The 23795-nt window shown below is 44.8% G+C and overlaps 1 protein-coding gene and 1 long non-coding RNA gene across 4 annotated transcripts; both read left to right on the forward strand.

Annotated features, from left to right (window-relative positions):
- Window positions 1-1385: 1385 nt before the first annotated feature.
- On the forward strand, window positions 1386-3379 carry LOC308162341. Its single transcript, XR_013937590.1, has 3 exons — window positions 1386-1424; window positions 1972-2122; window positions 2666-3379. It is a non-coding gene; the product is annotated as an uncharacterized lncRNA (long non-coding RNA).
- A 4712-nt stretch (window positions 3380-8091) lies between these two features.
- Window positions 8092-10067, forward strand: LOC308163080 (uncharacterized protein). 3 transcript variants are annotated; one of them, XR_013937599.1, is made up of 9 exons: window positions 8092-8211; window positions 8293-8353; window positions 8434-8484; window positions 8796-8840; window positions 8924-8988; window positions 9110-9227; window positions 9434-9502; window positions 9596-9675; window positions 9937-10067. XR_013937599.1 is itself a non-coding variant. In XM_080537261.1 (8 exons), exons 1-8 carry the CDS (start codon window positions 8165-8167, stop codon window positions 9937-9939), a joined length of 459 nt encoding a protein of 152 aa, XP_080393387.1. In that variant the 5' UTR covers window positions 8092-8164; the 3' UTR covers window positions 9940-10066. The 3 variants fall into 3 exon arrangements, 2 of the variants coding, with proteins under 2 accessions (XP_080393387.1, XP_080393386.1); XM_080537261.1 differs by lacking the exon at window positions 9596-9675 and having other exon boundaries at window positions 9937-10066; XM_080537260.1 differs by having other exon boundaries at window positions 9596-9994.
- Window positions 10068-23795: the final 13728 nt, after the last annotated feature.

The raw sequence follows: 23795 nt of genomic DNA on the forward strand, positions 1-23795 counted from the left end.
TGGTAGAGAAAAGGGTAAGTAATGCATTAATTGCTTCTGTAATAACCAGGAATCTGTTCAGCATGTTGCTGGAATGTGAGAAATATGAGGAACAGAGAAAGCTACTGAAATCAGCAATTCAGAAAGTTTTACTGTAGGGAGTTTACTTGGAAACACATTTAAAGTATACAACCAGATAATAAAGTATTTGAAAGAAACTGGATTAATAGATCAAATGTAACACCGCCCCTCCCCAATTTTGCTTATTATTTTCATTTTTACAATTCTTTCCCCTGTCAATCTGACGTTCCACACGGTCCGGTAGGTGGCGGTAATGCGCCTTAAGTTAGTTGCCAACCGCCAATCCCCCCAAAAAAACGAAGAAGAAGACGCGGAAACAGGAAGTTCACATGTGTTGACCACCAGATCGACCTATAGTATCCATCTGCGCGCAACAAATCCATCACCCGGAAATGTGTTGGGCCACGTCATCGTAAGCGCGTCGGTAAAAGAAACCGCGAGAATCCGCGAGATTTTGAAGGATCTGATAGTTCGCTACAATTCGATACAGAGGACTACCAATCTCTAGGGGTGTAAATCACCAGCTTCATCACGATACGATATTATATCGATTTGTTTGTATGACGATACAATGTTTGACGATATCACAATGTCAGTCACGATACGATTTCGATTCGATTCGATTCAAGATCGATATGACGATATGATCGATATGACGCGATATCATATGCCAATCTAACACAATTATCAATTGTAATAAGTGGTAATTAACATACAGCTCATTAACATACACACACACACACACACAGGTTCAGAGAGACATCCAGTCACACACGCACACACACACACGTCCAGCAGGTCTGATATTGGTCTGACTGGATTCGCCTCGAAGAGTAGATGTTAAAAAATATCTTTGGTGTCCAAAACGGTCAATGTATTCGCCCATTAGACTCCCGTTAGACGCACTCTCATTAGACGCACTCACACAAGCCGAACATTTCCGAAGATCACCGGAGATTGCCGAACGCGAGAGGAGGAGGAGCCGAGAAGTGGAGCCGAGCCAGTAGAGTAGACAGTCACACACGGTGAATGCGAACTCATTGCGAACGCGAGTATGTTCACTTCCCTGGTTCAGAGAGATGTTCCAAAATATATATTAAAAGGGATAGACTTACTGTCTCTCATCAAAAATGAAAAACATTCGTATCTTTTTCAAGTCTCTCTCTCTCTCTCTCTGCGCGCATAAGATGACGATATAGATCGATATTTTTGCATTGCATCGATGTAATCAGATCGTTAGTCAATGAATCGATACATCGATGTGAATCGATGTATCGTTACACCCCTACCAATCTCCGTTCGCTACAATACAATACAGACGACGAAGAAGAAGAATTACAAGTACAATGGCAAATGCAGCTCAGGTGAGAATTGAATTTCGAAATATTATTAATGAACATGTTATAGTTTTCATATATGTATTTATTATTTAGGTTGTTGCATGTGTTACGCATTTGGCTGTAGTTTTGTTCATCTAATTGGGTAATTCTATGTGGTTTAGCGTTATCAGATATGAGATTAGATTCAACTTTATTGTCATTGCTGAGTACAAGTACCAACAACAAAATGCAGTTATGCATATAACCAGAAGTGCAAATAGTGACAAAACAAAGATAAACATGTACAGCCGGCAGGGCTAAAAAACGCCGCGCTCAGGTGGGGGGAAGGGAATGACTTTCACGTGGTAATTATTACAACTATCACTAAGTTAAAGATGAACTATATGCTATTTTCGAACTTTGGTAGTGTGTTCACTGTTGTATGTAGGTTGCACATATAATATTTTGAGCTCAGGTCACATATTTTCAAGCAAGATGAATTAAAGGAATGAAATATTCAATTTAAAGGAAATGAAAGTTATTTGGAGTCACATTCGATACATTCACCTAATTATATTTTATTCTTCCATAGACCAACATGATGTTTCCAGATGGACAATATCCTGCGCTTAAGAGATTGGACTTGGACACATTCCAGTGTCCATGTTGTCACAAGGCAGGGAAGTACCCTGCTCTTCTATCTCATATGCAGTTCCACCATAGTTCTGCTGTGAAATATGGAGGTAAGTCCACCTATATATTATCATGTCATCATTTGAATTTTAAATGGTGTTAATGTGTTATTTCTGTGCCCCAGCACATCCTTGGTGTAAATTAGTTTTAGATCAGACATTGTGGGCTCATTTGATGTTTGTGTGAGCTTTCACATTCCACATTAGATTTATATTACGGTTCTGACCTGTTAGCAACGCTGAATTAATTACCTAATGTGGGTTTAATTATTAATTCAAATGCAAAAGTTCAAGTTATAGGCATGGACCCTATGTTATCGAATTTTTATTTAATAAAAGTTTGGGCATTTAGCAGACGCCTGTTTCCAAAGCGACTTTTAATCAATACATTTGACTAAGCAAGTGAATCATCAATTCACCAGTCGTAGCAGGAAGAGTAATCTACCTCAGACCAGGGGTCTATTATTGTTAGTGACATGATTATGTATTGTTCTCACAAACACCTTTTTTCAAATTATGTATTTACAAAAATACAACTTATTGGTATGTTTCTAGTAGGCCTATCTTCTAAATCACTTTCTTTATTTATTTTAGGATATGCTTTTTATAAATGCCACTGTGACTGTGTGACCAACAGCCATTATCACTGTGGCTTTTGCCCCCGAGTCATTATGCGTAAGGAGTATTTTCTTAATCACTTAAAAAAGTGTTGCACTCAACTCCCAGCTGCTGTGGGGACGACGGCTCCAGCAACTACGTCTCAGACAGCCCCCCAGATATCGAGGTCAAGGTACCAATCAACAACATGTTGTTTTTGTAACTTAGTACTCAACAAGAAGAACGTCAAGAAGCACATCGAAAGGTACCACTCATCAAATCCATTAGACATTACAGCAAATCACCATCTACAATCATTCTGCATAGATAACAAAAAGGGAATGTTTGCTGTTTCCAAGACCTTTAGGGGTCCTGTGCACTGGATTCATGTCCAAAAATGTTCCTGGGGTAATAACCAGGTAACCTGTGAATTAGAGACATGCAGCAAGGCATATGACTATGCACGTCGAAGTAGCCTATCGGGTTTTGACTGCAACCATGTTCGGTCCTTGGTGTACTGTCCTGTGAACACCAAGTCAGCCATTGATCTTGATGAAGGGATTCTCTCAGAAATGGTCCTGAACAAATGGTTTAGCAAGGACACAGAGAGTGTGTGTCTGAGAAGGAAGCTGGCTGCTGGTGAAGAAGCTGCACCACTCAGTGTTGAGGTGAACCCTGGCCAAGAACAGGGACGCATTTTCTTTTCAGTGTTGGAACCACACATCTCCTCCTATTCAAGATTGGGGAGGGTCATGGTCCACTATGAACATTCCATAAACACCTGGCATTGCCCATGTTCAAAACCCAGAACATCCTGCCCACACAAATCTATAGCCAAGTGGCACGTGCACCAAACAAGGCCTACCCTTTTCACCAAAAAGTATTTCGAAGACTCTTCTTATGAGACATTTACCGCTGAGGACACACAGGCAGCACCTGAGGACACACAGGCTGTTCCCCTGTATCCCCCAGAAGGAAAGGGAAGGCTGTTGGATATGGTGGATTACCTTATAGGACACAAAGCCCTGCCAACAGATCTTCCCATTAAAGTCTTACAATCAGAGGATATACCAAGGCACTTGGCTCCACAAGAGAACTATTGCCATAAGTGTCCCGGCGAAGTTGCTCTTTCTGAGCCAATTGTCGTGTCCAGAAAAGCGAAGATCGTCACAGTCACTGGAATTGTGGAGGGTAGGTTGCATTTCATGACAGACATCGTTATTTCTGAATTGTTTAGTTCCATGAATTACCAAATATGTGGTTTGTCCATCATATAGTAACCATCATGTCACTGACATCCTTTTTTACAGGGATAACAACATACGTAAAAAAATGTGCAGCATGTGGCACATTTTACCGCTACCAGGAGTGGGCAGAGGGGCTGCATAATTTTAATGATAGTGTCATTTTGACACATCAGTTATGCCTTTACCTGAGGAACTCTGTACAGGTAACACACGTTTGATATTTTGTATGTGTTAGCCTGTGCTTTCCATTTGATGTTGACCTGACAGTTTTCCCTCCACGTCCATTTGTAGAACCATACAGCAGTGGGAAGAGCTGTGGAGATTTTACAAGCCACAAACAATCAAACTTATCCAGCCAAGGACTCCATACTCCACGGTTACCTGCATTTTGAAGCCCTTTCCTCGCATACATATAATTTCTCATGTGTGAACTGTGGAGATCATCCTCCCGTTGTGGTGATGGATTTGCATAAGAAGGGAGTCTTCAGCATGCCAAGTGAGTGCTTATCTCTTATGAGGTCTGTTACAATGACCACTGTTATTTTTACTATGTTATGTAACTGTTTGTCTTTCAGTCAGTGATATCCCAGAGCCACCACCTATATTTGATGGCCGGGTCGACATTGAGGACTTCTGGCGTTCCGTTAGCCAAGAGATCCTTTGTCGAGGCTTTGTGAAGAGTAAGTGAAGATTTTCAACTTGGAGGAATTTAAAGGGAAGGATTTAAAGAGTGATCTGTGCCAAGTGTATCCAACTGAAGACAGGTGTACATTTTTGTATATGTTTTCTAGGTGCATGTACCTGTATTATGTACAGTATATAGCCTTGTTGACCACCATTAGTGTTTTTGCTTGTGTTGTCTGTTTGCTCTTGCCTAGGTAATGCTGCAAATCCTTGTGTGGTATCCCCTTCCTACCATAATTGGGCACCATGGATAGGTCCTCAGACCAGGGCCAACAACATTGTCTTCAACACAGAGTACATGAAGGGTCGAGGTAGGAATACTTCACAACTGATGGAGGCGGCAGAGATGGACGTAACCGAGGAGAGATTGACCAATGAGATAATGAAGTTGAAGGTGAGATTACTTTAAAAGATTTTCTCAAACTAATTGTTATTAGATGGTCATGCATAAGTGTAAGCAACACATTTAATATAATTTAACTGAAGTCTGTATGTAATAGTTTATCTGGTTGTTAATGTACTTTCACTACCATGAAAACACAGGTTCTTGCAGTGCGAAACCTGGTAAAACACTGTGGGCTTGACTCAACCGGGTCAAAAATGGACCTTATCGTTCGCTTGAGGGAGGAGATGAAAAGCCGCAGTACATATGACAAGGTCTTCCAAAAGGTCTGGAGTGCATCTGGTAAGTTTAGCAAAACACAATTATCGGAATTTATTATATTTTTGCTTAGAGAAAATAAGTCCAAATTAAACACTTTATATCACCAGTGTACTTATATTATCATGTACTTATATTTCAATTTATTTTCCTGTTAAGGCGGCTGGGCAGTGATAATGTGCCCATGTGGAATTGTGAATGCGCTTAAGTTCAATATAAGAGCTGAAAGCCCAAGAGATTATGCGGACATGCTGCTGTCTTTTAAACACTTCCCAAATGTGGCCATATATGACTTTGCCAGAGGTTTGGCTACTCACACCAACTTGAGGGAATCCGAAGAACTGCCCTTCAGACCAAATGAAGGCAGACTGACCGAAGCCACACCTGACAATCTGAAGTCCGCTGAGAAAGGTGGGCTGAAAATAAACCTGCCCTGGTTAAAATTGAAAAAGGAGCCCGTGGACATAAATGCACACCCTACAACAGGATCTTCGGATCACTATGCTCTCTATGACACTTTCCATGAGGCTAACACAAAAGACCCAAAGGATTGCCTCAGAAAGATAGGCCTTGTCCCGGAGCTCTGTGGCTGGGTGAACTCTCAAACAGCCGAACAGCTTTTCTCAAAAATGAAAAAAAATAACTATTTTATGAACTTGATGTCTCCGGGAAGCCATCTCTTTGTCATGCGATGTATTATTCATCACCACAACATCATGGTCAATGAGAAGACCCTGACAGACCTTCGGAAAGTGTCACCAGAGGACATCACCCTTGATTCAAGTGGAAAGGCAGTAATGGGTGCGTGTTAAATATTTACATATGTGTGTTAAATGTTGTTCTCTTTGAAATTGTTTTGTCTCCACTGCTAATGTTTTTTAAATTATTGATCATATCTTTTTTAGCATCTACACTGTATTCAAGTGGCACTTCATCTCCAGCACACCCCTCAGGTATTATGACAGCCTGTTATCATCTGTATAACTGGTTCAGCTGGACAAATGTGTATGGATCAAGTCATGACGATGATCTACCTTTTACTACAGTGCAAAAGGAACCGCAGAACATTGACCAATGTTCAGAAAAATGTGAGGACATAACAATAATGTCCTCACTGGAGCCCTGCAGAGCCTCATGGACCCTAAAGGGTCATCATCCCCTTCAGGAGCAGCTGGTAAACTGATGTTTCTATATACTATTGTCCTTCGTATTTTATTATTCATTTGGAAAACGACTGACGTTCATGCTGTGTTCTTTGTTTTGCTGTTGATTTATTTGTACATGTCCTCTCCAGATCAACTATGTCCTGGATATTACAAGGCCACATGATGAGCTCATCATCAAAGATAAAACAACTTGCCTGAACAGGGAAAACATGTTGACCCTTGGACTTCAAAAGGACATGGACTCATTTGTATGTTACAACTATCCATGTTAGTGGTGAAGGTATGTTTTGAAAAGAAATTGTCATGAATTCATTGTCTAACGCTATCTGTAAACTACATCACCAGGTAGGAAACGCTTGCCTCAGGCTGATTGACCAAATGGCTACTATGAAGGTATGTTTTTTTTAAATCATTTATGCAAGAAATGTTTATACTAAGGATAGTTGATTGTTGAAGTGCCTGGATGAAAAGGTAATGTTGTGGCTTATATGCCTTGTTGTGATTTTAATAGATAGCTGGAACTCAGCCATATGTTTTACGTACCATTTTCTAGCATTGACTAATTTTAGATGCACTTGAATTCTACAGGGAAAGGCGGTTTTCATTGCTGACCTTCATGTAACCCCAACGTGGGTCCATTCCCACAACTGTGATCCCATGAGCCATTTCCCAGTAAGTCAAATGATTGAGCCGGTATTTGAATAAGATAAACAGCTATGTAGACAACATTGTATCCAGCATTACAATTGGCATGCCCTTCATGGGACATCAGCACATTAGCTGTGTTGGTCCTAAATACCTAAAACTAAGCCAAAAAAACCACTACATGTCTGAGAAAGGACTTCATCAAATTATCATGTAATTCATAATCATGCACACCCCAGTTAAGTGTTGGATAAAAATGATAAATGCAGTACATGGTTTTGAACAGGAACATGCTGATCAGAAGGATGCCCTTATCCTTCCACTGTGGGTTCCAGGCCACTTTGTCCTGTGTGTAAGTGTACTATACCCATATATATATATATATATATATATATATATATATATATATATATATATATATATATATATATACAGAGCATAACTTTATATGCAACATATGACATCCACAGTAGTAGATTATAAAGACATACAATGTAGTTGAGCATTTCTCAGCTTTAACCTTCATATGCCATTTGCTTGTGAGTTTGTGTCTATTGTATTACCCCCAAAGTGTCCTTTTTGCTTATTGTCCAGAATGCGTTATTCCCTGTAGGTAATGAGGCCACACCAGAAAGAAATTTTCTTTCTAGATTCGCAGTATTTCAAAACTCCAAGGGGATTCACCTCTGAAGCCTACAGAACACTATTAAGGTTGCCCCAAATATTTTTTGCTCTGGCAGTCACGTTCCCCTGACCTGCCTGGCGGTCACGTTCCCCTGACCTGCCTATGATGTGTGTCCTGGCGGTCACGTTCCCCTGACCTGCCTATGATGTTTGTCCTGGCGGTCCCCTGACCTGCCTATGATGTGTGTCCTGGCGGTCCCCTGACCTGTCTAATGTTACTGCCATTTCTAAAGACTTGTGTTCAATCAGGAGGCATTGTGGCAATGCATGCATTATGTACTGATTGTTTGTCCAACATTCAGAAAGGATTGGCTTCCCGAAAGCTGGAGTGGACTTAAATAGACACATTTCCAACACAAGGAAAGAGAAACACAGAGAAATCCTCCTCATTGAACTTTTGCAAATAAGCATGATCGACCGACTTGCATGGTGTGAAGTGGTTCTGAAGCAGCAGTGGTACGAATGTTGTTCCTTTTTTCTCTCCTGTAGGAGGTGTGTACTTCTTTGTTTGACTTAGTTTTATTCTTGGTTGCCCAGGGGTGTTGCTGAGAAAATTGTTGCGGGATCCTGGACAGAGAAGACTGGTCTGGATTTGGAGGTATTGTTTGAATGTTACTATCATATTATAGCTATAGTCATAATTACCTACTATTCTCTAACTAACTTTTCTTCGTACAGGGGCTTCCGAGGCAGACCAGTGGCAATGACTGTGGTGTCTTCATGATAATGGTGAGTTATGGTAATGCCACCAAGTGATATGGCACACTTGATTGTTCCTTAAAACCATCAAAAAAATGTGTAAATGTATGTAACAATGACTGACCACCACTTAGTCCTGACCAACATTCTGTTTGTGCATTTGCAAATAAAAAGGTGTGCAATAAAAGGTATTAAGGAACATTCATGTGTGCAGACCTCTCATATCACTTTCCTATGGAGTTATCAGCCATGTACATTTCATTGGATGTGTGTGACTACCTTCTCACTGAGTTATAAGCTGTCACATGGTAATCTTGTCTTTGTGTCTTTTCTCATTACAGTATGCCTGGTATTTCGCCATGGAGGCTACCTTTGACTTCAGCATTGTAAGTATTAAGAAAACAAGAACCCATTATATCAATATGCTATAAGACTTTGAATGCAAATTGAGTAACTGCTCTTTCTTTAGGATGACATGTCTCTCCTGAGAAGGTGGTGGTGTATTGTCCTGGTGGAAAACATTGGGCTGGAAGGGTATGCTGCAGTGCTACAAAAATAATAATTGTATTTGTACATTTATTATCAAGAGGACTTTGGGGTAACACCTGGCCCTACAATTCAACCTTCCGGTGAAGATAATGTGTGTTAATTTCAGATATGGAAGGAAGTTTGCTCACTTTAGTGAGGAAGGCAGAGCGACCCTTCACGACAGTGTCCCACCTGTATTCAGGACCTATTCAAGTGTTAAAAGGAGTCATGCAAGCAACACCATGGTCAGTGCATCTCTCACTAAGTATCTATGACCGTGTGCCTGTTTCTGATGGGCTACTGCTCCTAAAACACATACTCCATGCAACTTTATGGCACATGCAATATGTTTAGTGGTACTGTGTCATTCTGAATCCAGCCTGGATCTCTTTTTGAAGTAGTTAACCCTTTCATGTAAAACATACTGGCAATAATGGTGGACTCTGTACAGATGCCACTGGACACTGACGAGGACCACACGTACTTCAAGAGGCCTTACAGCTTTCCTCCTAAAGAATTGGTTAGTGTGAATGAAGTTTATTGCATACAAACATACTATCCACCATTCACAGCTGTACACATAGTCATGCTTATGTGTGTATCCTGTTACCAGGGACAAAGATGTCAGAAGCCTGGAAAGTGAAACCACACTTTATATCAGGACACTTGAGGTAGAATGATCAAGGAAAGAAAGTGAGTGACTCATTCAGTACTTAACTGCACCTTTTCATTGTAACATGGTTAAGCACTGTATTATTATTTTAGGAAAGGGCTCAACAAGTTCAACACCAACGAAGAGTGACCAATGACTTGTTAGTGCATTGCATTTGCAATGCATTTTGGAAACATGAGGAGAGTGCTAATACAAATTCCATGACAGTTTGCAACCACTGATGAATGTGAGTTTCTTAAATTAATTATTAATCACTTCTTTATAACATTTTGTCTCAACAGTGAGAAGCAGCTGTCTCACCATTATATGGTCGAAAATGTGAGAAGAAAAGGAAGCTGAAAGACCATAGAGACAATGTTGAAAGAGCACTTGTGCTAAAGTGCAATCAGCAATGATGTCTTGATTGAAGCGCATTGAGTCGTATCTTGTGAGATGCGCTATACAAATAAAGCTTGAATTGATTTGATCCCTTGTACACTTTTTTTGGGCATTTGTGTTGCAACACACCTGTACATTCTGCACTCTACCCTGTTAGGCCCTTATTTTACTCTAGACAGAAGGGTTGTAACACTTGTTATTAATTCCATTTGGTATACCTCATAAACTTTCTTGCATTTCTGGTGTTTGCATTTGACATATTCTAAATATATGCTATCTACATGTCGCACTGGATGGGGTTAGTGCTGTTGACTCATCAGAAAGTAAAGACTAATTCACAGAGTGTATGAAGATTCCAGTAAGGGTTTTGTGAAGGAGCCCTAGTGCTGTTGACTCATCAGAAATAGAATGTTTTATTTAGCTCATCAGTGGGCACTCAGCACCATGGACACCTCCATCCCAGCACCTTGCACCACGGTTCCTGCCCTGCTCCATAGATTACAACGATGATCGCCTGACCCTTGCCTGACTCCACCAAGTCCTTTGCCTGACCCCTCAAACCTGTTTGACCTAATAAAGTCCCACACCTGGGGTCATTGACATTCTTTTATTTACAGTTAGGTCTGGAAGTATTTGGACAGTGACACAATGTCCATAATTTGGGCTCTGTATGCCACCACAAAGGATTTGAAATGAAACAATCAAGATGTAATTGAAGTGCATACTTTCAGCTTTAATTCAAGGGGTTGAACAAAAATATTGTATGAAACATTTAGGAATTGCAACCATTTTTATACACAGTCCCCTATTTTGAATGAACACATAGGAATTATGTATTTAACAATAAAGTGTGAAATAACTCTGAAAAATATGTCTTATATTTTAGATTCCTCAAAGTAGCCACCCTTTGCTTTTGTTGTTGTTAATAAAATATATAATTTTAATATAATATGTGTTAATAATAATATGTTATTATATATATATATATTTAATATTATTATTATATATTTTATTAACAACAAAAAATATATATTTTATTAATAACAAAAAAGCAAAGGGAGGCTACTTTGAGGAATCTAAAATATAAGACATATTTAGAGTTATTTCACACTTTTTTGTTAAGTACATCATTCCACATGTGTTCATTCATAGTTTTGATGCCTTCAGTGAGAATCTACTATGTAAATAGTCATGAAAATAAAGGAAACACATTGAATGAGAAGGTGTGTCCAAACTTTTGGCCTGTACTGTAAGTAAAATGTTCATTTTTAATACTTTGTCGAGAATCCTTTGCAGGCAATGACTGCCTGAAGTCTGGAACACATGGACATCACCAAATGCTGGGTTTCCTCCTTTGTGATGCTTTGTCAGGCCTTTACTGCAGCAGTCTTCAGTTGTTGTTTGTTCGTGGGTCTTTCTGCCTTTAGTTTTGTCTTCAGCAAGTGAAATGCATGCTTGATTGGGTTGAGATCAGGTGATTGACTCTGGCCATTGCAGAATATTCCACTTCTTTGCCTTAAAAAAGTCCTGGGTTGCTTACACACTATATGTTGGGTCATTGTCCATCTGTATTGTGAAGCACCATCCAATCAACTTTGCTGAATTTGTCTGAATCTGAGCAGACAGAATATCCCTAAACACTTCAGAATTCATCTGTCTGCTTCTGTCTTCACATCATCAATAAACACTAGTGACCCAGTGCCATTGGAAGCCATGCATGTCCATGTCATCACACTGCCTCCACGTTTTTTCACAGATGATGTGGTATGCGTCGGATCATGAGCCATTCCAAGCCATACTTTTTTCTTCCCATCATTCTGGTACAGGTTGATCTTAGTTCCATCGGTCCAAAGAATGCTGTTCCAGAACAGGGCTGGCTTTTTTAGATGTTTTTTGTCAAAGTCTAATCTGGCCTTTCTATTCTTGAGGCTTATGAATGGCTTGCACCTTGTGGTGAACCCTCTGTATTTGCTTGTGTGAAGTCTTTCTTTTATGGTACACATGGCTAATGATATGCCTATCTCCTGGAGACTGTTCTTCACTTGGCTGGATGTTTTGATGGGGTTTTTCTTTACCATGTAAAGGATCCTGTGATCATCCACCACTCTTGTCTTCCATGGACGTCCAGACATTTTTGTGGTGCCGAGCTCACCAGTGCATTCTTTTTTTCTCAGAATGTACCAAACTGTTAATTTGGCCAGTATTAATGTTCCCACTATCTCTCTAATGGATTTTTGTTTTGTTTTTACAGCCTAAGGATGGCCTGTTTCACTTGCATTGAGAGCTCTGTTGACTGCATGTTGTGCGTATACAGCAACAGCCTCCAAATGCAAATGCCACACTTGGAATCAACTCAGACCTTTTACCTGCTTAATTGAAAAAGAAATAATGAAGGAATAAATAGCCCACACTGGCCCATGAAACAGCTTTTGAGTCAATTGTCTAATTACTTTTGGTTATTATATATAAAAGAGCTATAATTCATAAACCCTTCCTTCAATTTGGATGTGAATACCCTTAACCTAAAGCTGAGAGTCTGCACTTTAAGCCCAGTAAATTCTGTTGGAAATCTCATATAAGATACGTTAGATCCAAAGTATCAAGGAGTATTGCAGTATTGTGCAGGGCAAAACATATTCTGGAACAGAGGATGTTGTATTCTCTATATTGTTGTCTTGTCTTACCCTATTTGAGTTACTGTGTGGAGATATGGGGAAATGAATATAAAAGCACTTTAAACCCATTGATTACACTACAGAAAAAAGCTATGAGGATTGTGATCGGATATCGTGATCACACTAATAACTTGTTCCTAATGTCAAATGCCTTAAAGCTCATGGACTTATTAAAATTTAAATTGGCACAGTTAATGTATAAAGCAAAGACTCAAGAACTCCCACGTAACATTAACAAATGATTTATAGAGAGGGATAAGGGGAGAGGTCATTTGAGAGGTAACCACAACTTTAACAAGGGTTATGCTCGCACCCATCTCAGGAGCAGGTGCATATCATTCTACGGAGTTACCATATGGAATGGGCTAGAGGAAAATATGAAGGAAAGCAGAAATATTGCTCTATTTAAAAAAAAGGTTAAAAATTTTTTTTTTTGAAATGCCAAAATGAGGAAAGGGAAGGTTGTTCATCTTCTGGAAACTAAGGTGTGGTTTTCTATGTCTTTTTCTTCTGTATTACATTGTGGATACTGATGTTTGTTATTTATTTATTTATTGTTGTTTCAGTATTAAGAATAGAAAAATGATGTTTATTTATTTATTTTGTGTCAATATTAAGAATGAAAAAGTATTAGAACGGATGATACTGAAATATATGTATTAATTAATTGGATTATATAATGTAAGCATAATTGTTAAGTATAAACAGGGGTAGGACAGGCTTCTTCCTACTCCTTTTCGAACAATTGATAGGACTGTACTCTACATATTAGTTATTAGTTATTTATTATTTTTATTTTTAAATCATGTTCGAAATAAAGATTCATTCATTCATATTCATTATATGACTGTAACTTGTGTATGAATGTAACTAAGATGTTTTGGTAAACAGCTAAAATAACACAAATTCTGTCTGTGACCAAATATATATAAGGGCCTAACTGTAGAATCCATTGTTTCCACCGTAGTAAGGCGATGACGTAGTCTATGCAAATATGCAGGCGCGGTATGATGACGCGCTCCAACCACTCCAACCAAATATGGTCCATCAAGCTTCCGGGTGATAGGCGTGATGTCCGCAGCTGGATATACTTGTCTAGACCAGTGGTTCTCAACCTTTTTTGGGCCAGCGCCCCCCTGTCCATTATCCAGGTCTCTTACCGCCCCCCATAAAAAAGTAGGCTTATTTTCTCCCCTGAATATTAATGTTGACTAATATTCTGTGTTATATCATTTAAAAAGCATGTCACTGAATGCCAAATAATAGATTTGATTTAACTGGGCAGTTGGAATATCATTATCATTAGTCATCAGAGAGCAGAAAAGCCATGTGAATGTGAATACAAATTATGTTTATGAGTGTTAAACAAACTCTGACAAGAGAATACAAACAGAATACAGACAGACGCTACGGAACAGCAGCAATTGCACACGTCTGGTGCAGAACAAACAGTAGGCTACAAAACTGTACATTACAACTAACATTGTTCGTTTTTTAAGTGTGCTGGTGTGACATTTCGCCAAATTGCACAGGGGGGGGGGGGGGGATTAGTGTGAGCCCTGCGCTTGGTGGTTCTCCGCCAGTTTCTTCACTGCGGGTTGCAGAGAAGTTAGTTTCAGTCGCAGTGCACCTGAGGCCGTCAAGTTCAAGCGATTGCGGTACTTGGACTGCATGTGGAGGACCTGTCTGAATCCCTGCTCCACCAGGTATGTGGTTGGGAAAGCCAGAAGAAGCAGCCTCACTTTCTCCCACAGAGCCGGGTAACGCTGAGAGTACTTGACCCACATGTTGCCCCAGCCAGAGGTGCGGAAAATAGCCTGGGCCTCATCGTCACTCTGGATGTCGATGAGATGCTCCTGGATTGCTGGCTCGCATTCCGCCACGTCCGCCTGAATGGGAACATCAAGGTCCAAAAGAGCCCTGAAGCGGATCTTCAAGTAGCATTCACCATCCTCAGGTGGTCTGTGTAAATGAGGAGGCGCTCATCGGTAAGAGCCTCACAGCTACCTTGAAAGTTATGGATGACATTCTCACTTCCTTGGACTCCAAGCAGGTCTGCATCGCTGCCTTTATCGACCTAGCTAAGGCCTTTGATTCTGTCATCCATTCCATCCTTCTACAGAGGCTCTCCAACATTGGTCTCTCGACAAACTCTTGCAACTGGTTTGCCAGCTATCTAACTGACCGAGTTCAGCAAGTGAAGACTGAAAATATCTTGTCAAACCATCTCACCATCTCTAAAGGGGTGCCTCAAGGCTCCATCTTGGGACCAACGTTGTTCTCAATCTACATCAATGATATAGCAAAAGATGCTGGCAAATCCCAGATCCATCTTTATGCTGACGACACCATCTTGTATTGTGCAGGCCCTTCACTCCACTCTGCGGCTTCCACTCTACAACTCAGCCTCACTTCCATTGAGCAGTCTTTTCATCGCCTCCATCTTCTCCTCAACACCAAAAAACCAAAGTGCATTCTTTTCGACCGGAGACCTCGTGTCAGCAGCCCCCCTAAGATCTTCTGTGTTGACGGTTCCGAGCTGGAGTTTGTCTCTTGTTACAAATACCTTGGCCTTTGGCTGGACTCATCCCTTTCCTTCACCACGCACATAAAGCACCTGCAGACAAAAGTCAAAGCTCGCCTAAGCTTTTTATACCGGAACAAGGCCTCCTTCACCCGTGCAGCCAAACATACCCTTGTCAAGATGACCATCCTGCCCATATTTGACTATGGCGATACCATCTATAGGATGGCATGTCAGTCTGCCCTCAGGAATCTCGACACACTCCATCACTCCGCCATTCGTTTTGCCACTAGTGTGCCTTTCACAACTCACCACTGTGATCTATACACCCTTGTAGACTGGACATCTCTTCACAGCAGACGGCTCTGTCACTGGCTTCATCTTATCTACAGAACCATACTTTGCAAAACACCTTTCTACCTCTCATCCCTTCTGCACCTCTCTCACCGCCCCGTCATCGTTCTAAGATCCAGTGATCTTGTCCGACTCACCATCCCCAAAGCCCGTACCGTTGTCGGTCGCAGCGCTTTCCGGTTCGTTGCAGCACACGACTGGAACACTTTACAGAACACCCTCAAACTCACCGCCCTCACCTCACTCACTGCTTTCAAACAAATCCTGCAGCGAACCATAGTCGATCAATGCACCTGTTGATCACCGTCTCTCACCCATCCCATAACCCATCACTGCCTCATTTTAAATACCCCTGCTCCACTACCCCCGCTATCCCTCACCTCCGCTCTTCCTCACCCCTACCTCCTCCGTCTCTCTCCCCTCTCTCTGACTGTTAGTATTTTAATGCATCTGTGTTTGCCAGTGTTTTATAGTGTTATTGTTTTATTGTTGTAAATTACTTAACCTTGTTTTATTTCTAGCTTCCCCCCCCCCCCCCAAAGAGCCATTGCTTTTTGGTCAGGCTGCATTTGCAAATAATAATTTGTTCTTACATGTTTGCCTGGTTAAATAAAGGTTAAATAAAAAAGAAAATAATAAAAAGCCTCAGACACCTGCAATGAGCATAACCAGGAAATGGTTATCTGTGCAGAATGTTACTATCTGATTTTGAACTGGTTATTTTATTGCTAATTAGTTAACTAATTAGGGGTGTAACGGATCACGGAAATTCCGTGATCCGTTCGGATCGCCCTCCACGGTTCGGAACGCATGTGTACCGCGGATCAATTGCTAAATGTTAACAAGTAATAATATTACTTAATATCTTACTTAATATCTCTTGTAAATCACAATGTAGAGTTGCCATGAAAAGATAGACGCGACATTTGCGTGCTTTGTTTTACTCTAAAGCGCAATGATAGGTTGATAATGCGAAAGAAAAATAATCTGTTGTTTGCTCACTACACGTGAAGCTGGGACTCCACAACAACAAGGCTGCGTTCATAAATCCACTCTGGAATCTGATCAGCGTTCAAGGAACGCCTCTTGTCCAATCAAATTACTTGGTCCCTTTATGACGTCGGACCCAGTGTGCGCTCCGGCGCTCTCAAAGCGAATTTACGAACGCGGCCCAAGTGTATCATGTTACGTTGTTCGGCGGAGAAGAACTCGAAATGCCTACCTCGTCATTTAAATCCCATGTATGGAAGCACTTTGGCTTCTCTGTCAACTATGACGGGAGGCACGAAAAATGTAGCTCGACAACTTCTGATAATGTAGGCATTTTTTTCATACCATGTTCAAAATAAGGGTTCACTTTATTATTTAGTTAAAAGTGGCATAAAACATGTTTATTTGTCTGCTATAAAGAGCCCAGTGATTCACTGCTGCAACCAGGCGCCTCCTCCCTCTGTCACGACCAGAAGGCGGAACCCAGAAGCAGACAACGGAGAACAGGTAGTATGGTAAACAGTAGTTTATTATAGGGTTTGGGGTTAGGGGAATCCGGCTGGGGGTAGGTAGTGCAGGTAGGGGTTCTGGCAGGTAGACAGGTACTCAGACCGGCAGGGGGTCAGGTAGGTAGGCAGGTAGTCAGACAGGCTGGGGGTCAGGCAGGTAGGCAGGTACTCAGACAGGCAGGGGGTCAGGCAGGTAGGCGGGTAGTCAGACAGGCAGGGGATCAGGCAGGTAGGCAGGTACTCAGACAGGCAGGAGGTCAGGCAGGTAGGCAGGTACTCAGACAGGCAGGGGGTCAGGCAGGTAGGCGGGTAGTCAGACAGGCAGGAGGTCGGCAGGCAGGGAATCCTTTAGCGGGGAACAGGGAGAACAGGGTTAGGCTAAGGTATCGGAATAAGTCTTGAGTACAGGGAACGAACATAGGAACCAACCATCAAGTGGTTACGATCTGGCGTTGACTGGAAGCAGGAGCAGGGCTTAAGTAGGATCCAGTCGCGGTCTTAATCGGCCACACCTGGCGCCACTGATAGATGGCTGATGAGCCGGGGGCGGAGCTGGGGGCGGAACTGTGACAGTATCCCCCCTCCGATGGACGCCTCTGGGCGGACCGCCAGGCTTGCCGGGGTGTCGGCGGTGGAAGTCCTGAACGAGCGTAGGGTCGAGGATCTGTCGCCGAGGGACCCAGCACCTCTCCTCAGGACCATAGCCCTCCCAGTCCACCAGGTACTGGAACCCTCGACCACGGCTACGAGAATCCAAGAGGCGGTGGACGGTGTAGGCAGGGAGGTCATCAATCATCCTGGGGGGGGGTGGGTCGGGAACTGGAGGAGACAGGGGACTGGAGGACACAGGTTTGAGGAGGGAAACATGGAAGGAGGGATGGACACGGAGGGTACGGGGAAGCTTGAGACGCATGACCATGGGGTTGATCACCCGCTCAATGGTGAAGGGACCAATGAACCTCTGGGACAATTTCCTGGATTCAGTCCTTAGTGGTAGGTACTTAGTGGATAGCCATACCTTGTCCCCAGGGGCATAATTGGGGGCAGGGATGCGCCGACGGTTGGCCTGTCGTTGGTAACGATCCGATGCCCGAAGAAGGGTGGCACGGGCCCGATGCCAGGTCCTATGGCAGCGGCGGAGGTGAGCCTGGACGGACGGGACCAGGATCTCCTCCTCCTGGGAAGGGAACAGGGGAGGCTGATAGCCGTAAAGGCACTGGAAGGGTGACATACCTGTGGCCGAGGTAGCCAGGGTGTTGTGGGCGTACTCCACCCACGGTAACTGGGTTGCCCAGGTAGTAGGGTTGGCAAGCAGCGCAGGGTGGACTCCAGCTTCTGGTTGGCCCTCTCCGCCTGACCGTTGGTCTGGGGATGGAACCCTGAGGTCAGGCTGATGGATGCCCCGAGGCCGGAGCAGAAAGCCTTCCAGACCGCCGAGGTGAACTGTGGTCCCCGATCAGACACCACGTCAGTGGGTAGGCCGTGGGGCCGGAACACCTCTCTCACCAACAGATCCGCCGTCTCCCTGGCGGAAGGAAGCTTGGGCAGGGGCAAAAAGTGGGCGAATTTGCTAAAGCGGTCGACCACAGTCAAAATCACAGTCATGCCGTCAGACATGGGCAGGCCCGAAACGAAATCCAGGGCCACATGGGACCAGGGGCGACGGGGAATGGGTAGAGGACGCAGTAGGCCCGAACTGGGTTGGTTAGACGATTTATTCCGGGCACATACAGAACAGGCCAGCACAAAGGCCTTGGTGTCCTCAGGCATGGTTGGCCACCAAAAGCGCCGGCGGAGGAACGCCAGGGTCCTCGTCACCCCAGGGTGGCAGGTGAGGGTGGAGGCGTGAGCCCATAGTAGCACCCGGGATCTCACGGTGTCAGGGACGAATAGGCGACCAGTAGGGCCGTTTCCCGGGTCGGGCTGAGCCCGCTGAGCGGTCCTGACCGCCTCCTCAATTTCCCAGGTGACGGCCGCGACCACGCAGGTGACCGGCATGATGGTGTCTGGCACTGAGCTGGTCTCACTCTCCTTGTCGTAAAGGCGGGACAGGGCATCGGGCTTCACGTTCTTGGATCCCGGCCTAAAAGTGAGGGAAAAATTTAAACGGCCAAAAAACAGCGCCCATCTGGCCTGGCGGGAATTGAGCCGTTTAGCCGTGCGGATGTACTCCAGGTTTCGGTGGTCAGTCCACACGAGGAAGGGTTGTTCCGAGCCCTCCAGCCAATGCCTCCATTCCTCTAACGCCAGCTTCACGGCCAACAACTCACGGTTACCCACGTCATAGTTTCTCTCCGCCGGAGAGAGACGGTGGGACAGGAAGGCGCAGGGATGGACCTTACCGTCCGTAGCGCGTTGGGAGAGGACAGCCCCCACCCCGGTGTCCGAGGCATCCGCCTCCACCACGAACTGCCTGGAGGGATCCGGCTGAACGAGGATGGGTGCTGAGGTGAAGCGGTTCTTGAGGTCGAGGAAAGCCTTCTCGGCCTCGGGGGTCCATCGGAACTGGCAGGAAGTGGAGGTGAGAGCAGTGAGTGGAACCGCGACACTGCTATAGTTGCGGATGAACCGCCTATAAAAATGTGCAAACCCTAAGAATCGCTGGAGCTGCTTACGGTTACCAGGGACGGGCCACTCCAGGACTGCTCTCACCTTAGCGGGGTCCATCCTCACCTGACCATTAGCGACGATGTAACCCAGGAAGGATACCGACGGGACATGGAACTCGCACTTCTCCCTTTTGACAAACAGCCGGTTCTCGAGGAGACGCTGGAGTACCCGATGGACATGCTGGACATGGGTGACTGGGTCCTTAGAAAAAATCAAAATGTCATCAAGGTAAACGAAAACAAACAGGCCTATCATGTCCCTGAGGACATCGTTCACTAAGGCCTGAAACACCGCAGGGGCATTAGTGAGGCCAAAAGGCATCACCAGGTACTCGAAATGGCCTAAGGGAGTGTTGAACCCTGTCTTCCACTCATCCCCCTCTCGTATCCGAACCAGGTGGTAGGCGTTGCGGAGGTCGAGCTTCGTGAACACCGTGGCTCCCTGGAGAGAGTCGAAAGCAGAGTTCATGAGGGGTAAAGGGTAAGAGTTCTTGATGGTAATATTATTCAGACCGCGGTAATCAATGCAGGGACGCAGGGTCTTGTCCTTCTTAGCAACAAAAAAGAACCCAGCGCCCACGGGTGAGGAGGAGGGACGGATAAGGCCAGCAGCCAGGGAGTCCTTGATGTAGCACTCCATGGCCTCCCGTTCGGGTTTGGAGATGCTGTACAGGCGGCTGCTAGGAAGGGGTGCTCCGGGGAGTAATTCAATGGCGCAATCATAGGGCCGATGAGGGGGTAGGGAAAGGGCTAACTGCTTGCAAAACACCTGTTGGAGGTCCCGATACTCCGGCGGAATAGCAGATAGGTCAGGGACCTCTGGTCTGGGTGCCTGGGAGGAAACAGAGGTTGACACAGCGGACCGAAGGCAGGTGGCATGGCACTCGAGACTCCAACTATCTACCCTGGCATGGGCCCAGTTGATATTAGGGTTATGTCTAGCCAGCCAGGGGTGACCCAGAACAATGGGAGCATGGGGAGTGCAGGTGATGAAAAAACTCACCTCCTCCTGGTGGTTGCCGGACAGTAACATTGACACAGGCTCCGTCCTATCCGTAACCTTGGCGAGGAGCCTGCCGTCCAATGCGATGGCCTCTAGGGGTGCATCTAGGGAGCTGGTGGAGAGACCTAACTGCTCTACCAGAGACACATCCATAAAATTGCCATCAGCACCAGAGTCAATGAGAGCAGGGAACACAGTGGACTGACCCTTAACGGAGATCGTGGCGTTGAGCTGGGTCCGGGTGCGGGGAGCGGCAGAGATAGCAGATCGGCTCGTTAGGGTCCTCCCCTCTCCTGACGAGCCTGCTGGTTTAACGGCCGAGTAGGACAGGTGGAGAGGTAATGACCGGGCTCCCCACAGTACAGGCAGCTGTTGCTTTCAAAACGCCGGCGGCGCTCCTCCTGGCTGAGGCGCATCCGGACAAGCTGCATCGGTTCGGAATCCGAGGACGTCTCCCCTCTAGGAGTGATGTTGGGCTGAAAGGGACGAGAATAGCTACTCGGGTTGGGAATAGATGGAGCACGCCGGCTGGCGACGCTAACGGGAAGACGACTTCCGCGTTCACGTCTCCGTTCTGAGACCCGATTATCTACTCTGATGGCCAGGGAGATTAATCCATCCAGGTCGGAGGACTCGGGATGTGAAACCAGCTCGTCCTTGATGGTCTCAGCGAGTCCACCGGTGAACGCCGCGACGAGGGCTGCATCGTTCCACCCACTCTCAGCTGCCAGGGTGCGAAAATTAATCGCATAATCAGCGACACTCCGGGAGTCTTGACGGAGGGCGAGGAGGCGCTTGGAAGCGTCCTGTCCTCGGACCGGGTGATAGAATATTCTCCTCATCTCGCCGGAGAACGCTGTATAGGAAGCAGTGAGCGGGTCCCCTCTCTCCCACAGCGCCGATGCCCACTCCAGAGCGGCCCCACGGAGGAGACCGATCACCAGGCATACCCGACCCCGGTCGGTGGAGAAGGACGTGGGCTGTTGTTCCATCACCAGCTCACACTGTAGGAGGAAGGAACGGCAGCAACCCTGTTTGCCGTCGTAGCGATCCGGCATGGGAACCCGGGGCTCTCGGATCACCGGAGCGGGTAGGAGCTGGGGGGTGGTCGGTGTAGCATTAGCAGCGGCGGCTGCTCCCGTGTCCTGGAACCCGGTCAGAGTGGTGCTCATGTCACGGAGCCTCCCCACTATCTCCTGTAGGAGGGAGTCGTGTTTCTCCAACACGGTGTAGTTGTTGTTCACCATCTGCCGGACTGTCTCGATGTCTGCTGGGTTCGACATGGCCAGATCGTACTGTCACGACCAGAAGGCGGAACCCAGAAGCAGACAACGGAGAACAGGTAGTATGGTAAACAGTAGTTTATTATAGGGTTTGGGGTTAGGGGAATCCGGCTGGGGGTAGGTAGTGCAGGTAGGGGTTCTGGCAGGTAGACAGGTACTCAGACCGGCAGGGGGTCAGGTAGGTAGGCAGGTAGTCAGACAGGCTGGGGGTCAGGCAGGTAGGCAGGTACTCAGACAGGCAGGGGGTCAGGCAGGTAGGCGGGTAGTCAGACAGGCAGGGGATCAGGCAGGTAGGCAGGTACTCAGACAGGCAGGAGGTCAGGCAGGTAGGCAGGTACTCAGACAGGCAGGGGGTCAGGCAGGTAGGCGGGTAGTCAGACAGGCAGGAGGTCGGCAGGCAGGGAATCCTTTAGCGGGGAACAGGGAGAACAGGGTTAGGCTAAGGTATCGGAATAAGTCTTGAGTACAGGGAACGAACATAGGAACCAACCATCAAGTGGTTACGATCTGGCGTTGACTGGAAGCAGGAGCAGGGCTTAAGTAGGATCCAGTCGCGGTCTTAATCGGCCACACCTGGCGCCACTGATAGATGGCTGATGAGCCGGGGGCGGAGCTGGGGGCGGAACTGTGACACCCTCTCTCCTATCATTTAAATTGAGTGTATTTAAGTATAATTATGTAATGTTTGAGTGTAGAATATGTTATATATATATTACCAGTTTTGACATCTTGAATGTTGTTGGTTTTTGTCACATAGTAAAAGTGGTGTTTTTACAGAATTCAAGGAAAAAGCAGTTTTTATAAAAACAAAAATGTTTTGTGTTGATCCGAAAAATGATCCGATCCGTGACTCGAAAACCGTGACACGATCCGATCCGTGAGTTAGGTGATCCGTTACACCCCTATAACTAATTGATGTTTCTTAAAGTTTATACTCATAATACATAAGAACACAGAACATAAGTTATTTATACTAACCAGGAACACAAATATAGTTTTGCATAGAGTAGCCTACATTTATTACATGTATTATTTATTATTATCATAATTTAGTAGCCTAGGCTAGATTACCTTGGTCAACAGCGGGAAATGAGCAAACTGCCTCCTGCCTATGCTCTACCTGTATAGATCCAGCCTGGAGGTGAGACTCTGGATGACCGCCTTGCTCTGGACCAGAGTAACTCCTTTTCCTTGGAGCTTCAGTGTGACTTCATTAATTTTTCCAAAGAAGTCTGCGAGGTACATGATGTCACAGCGGCTGGATGACACCTGTTCCCAAAGAGCTGCATCCACCTCCTCCAGGAACTCCACGATGCTGTCAAACAGCTCACAAAGGCGAGCAAGGCAGTTTCCTTTTGAGAGCCAGCAGACCTCAGCGTGGAGAAGAAGACGCTCAAAGGTCTCGTCATTTTCCTGACACAGCTGTCTGAACAATCTGGTATTCAGGGCGTGGGCTTTTATTTTGTTTATTGCCTTGACTGTAACATTGAGAGACTCATGGAGAGGTGGACTTTTAGATTTGGCCACAAGGTTGTGGCGGTGCAAGACACAGTGGACTGTGAGTAAGTAAGTAAGTAAAGCTTTATTTATATGAATGAATGAATGAATGGTCTTTAATGTCATTGCTACAGTACAGCAGTGGAGGCTCCTCCATAGAGGTGGAGGAGGCCTGGCCTCCCCAATAATTTGAGAGAAGAGAGAGAGAGATTTAAAAAAGCAATAATTATATTTTTTATTTTTTATTTTTTATTTATTTAACAAAAACAATATTTTAAATTGTTTTATATTAATATTATTTATTGATATTATTTCCGT

This window comes from Nansenia antarctica, assembly GCF_963989245.1.
Source record: "Nansenia antarctica genome assembly, chromosome: 7".
NCBI lineage: Eukaryota > Metazoa > Chordata > Actinopteri > Argentiniformes > Microstomatidae > Nansenia > Nansenia antarctica.

Bases quoted from the DNA above. Each gene is read 5' to 3' on its own strand.
- LOC308163080 (XM_080537260.1), top strand. From the start codon at position 8,165: ATGATCGACCGACTTGCATGGTGTGAAGTGGTTCTGAAGCAGCAGTG. The intron at 9,228-9,433 runs GTCAGTGCATCT...GACTCTGTACAG, and splicing joins GTCATGCAAGCAACACCATG to ATGCCACTGGACACTGACGA. The intron at 9,503-9,595 runs GTTAGTGTGAAT...TCCTGTTACCAG, and splicing joins GCTTTCCTCCTAAAGAATTG to GGACAAAGATGTCAGAAGCC.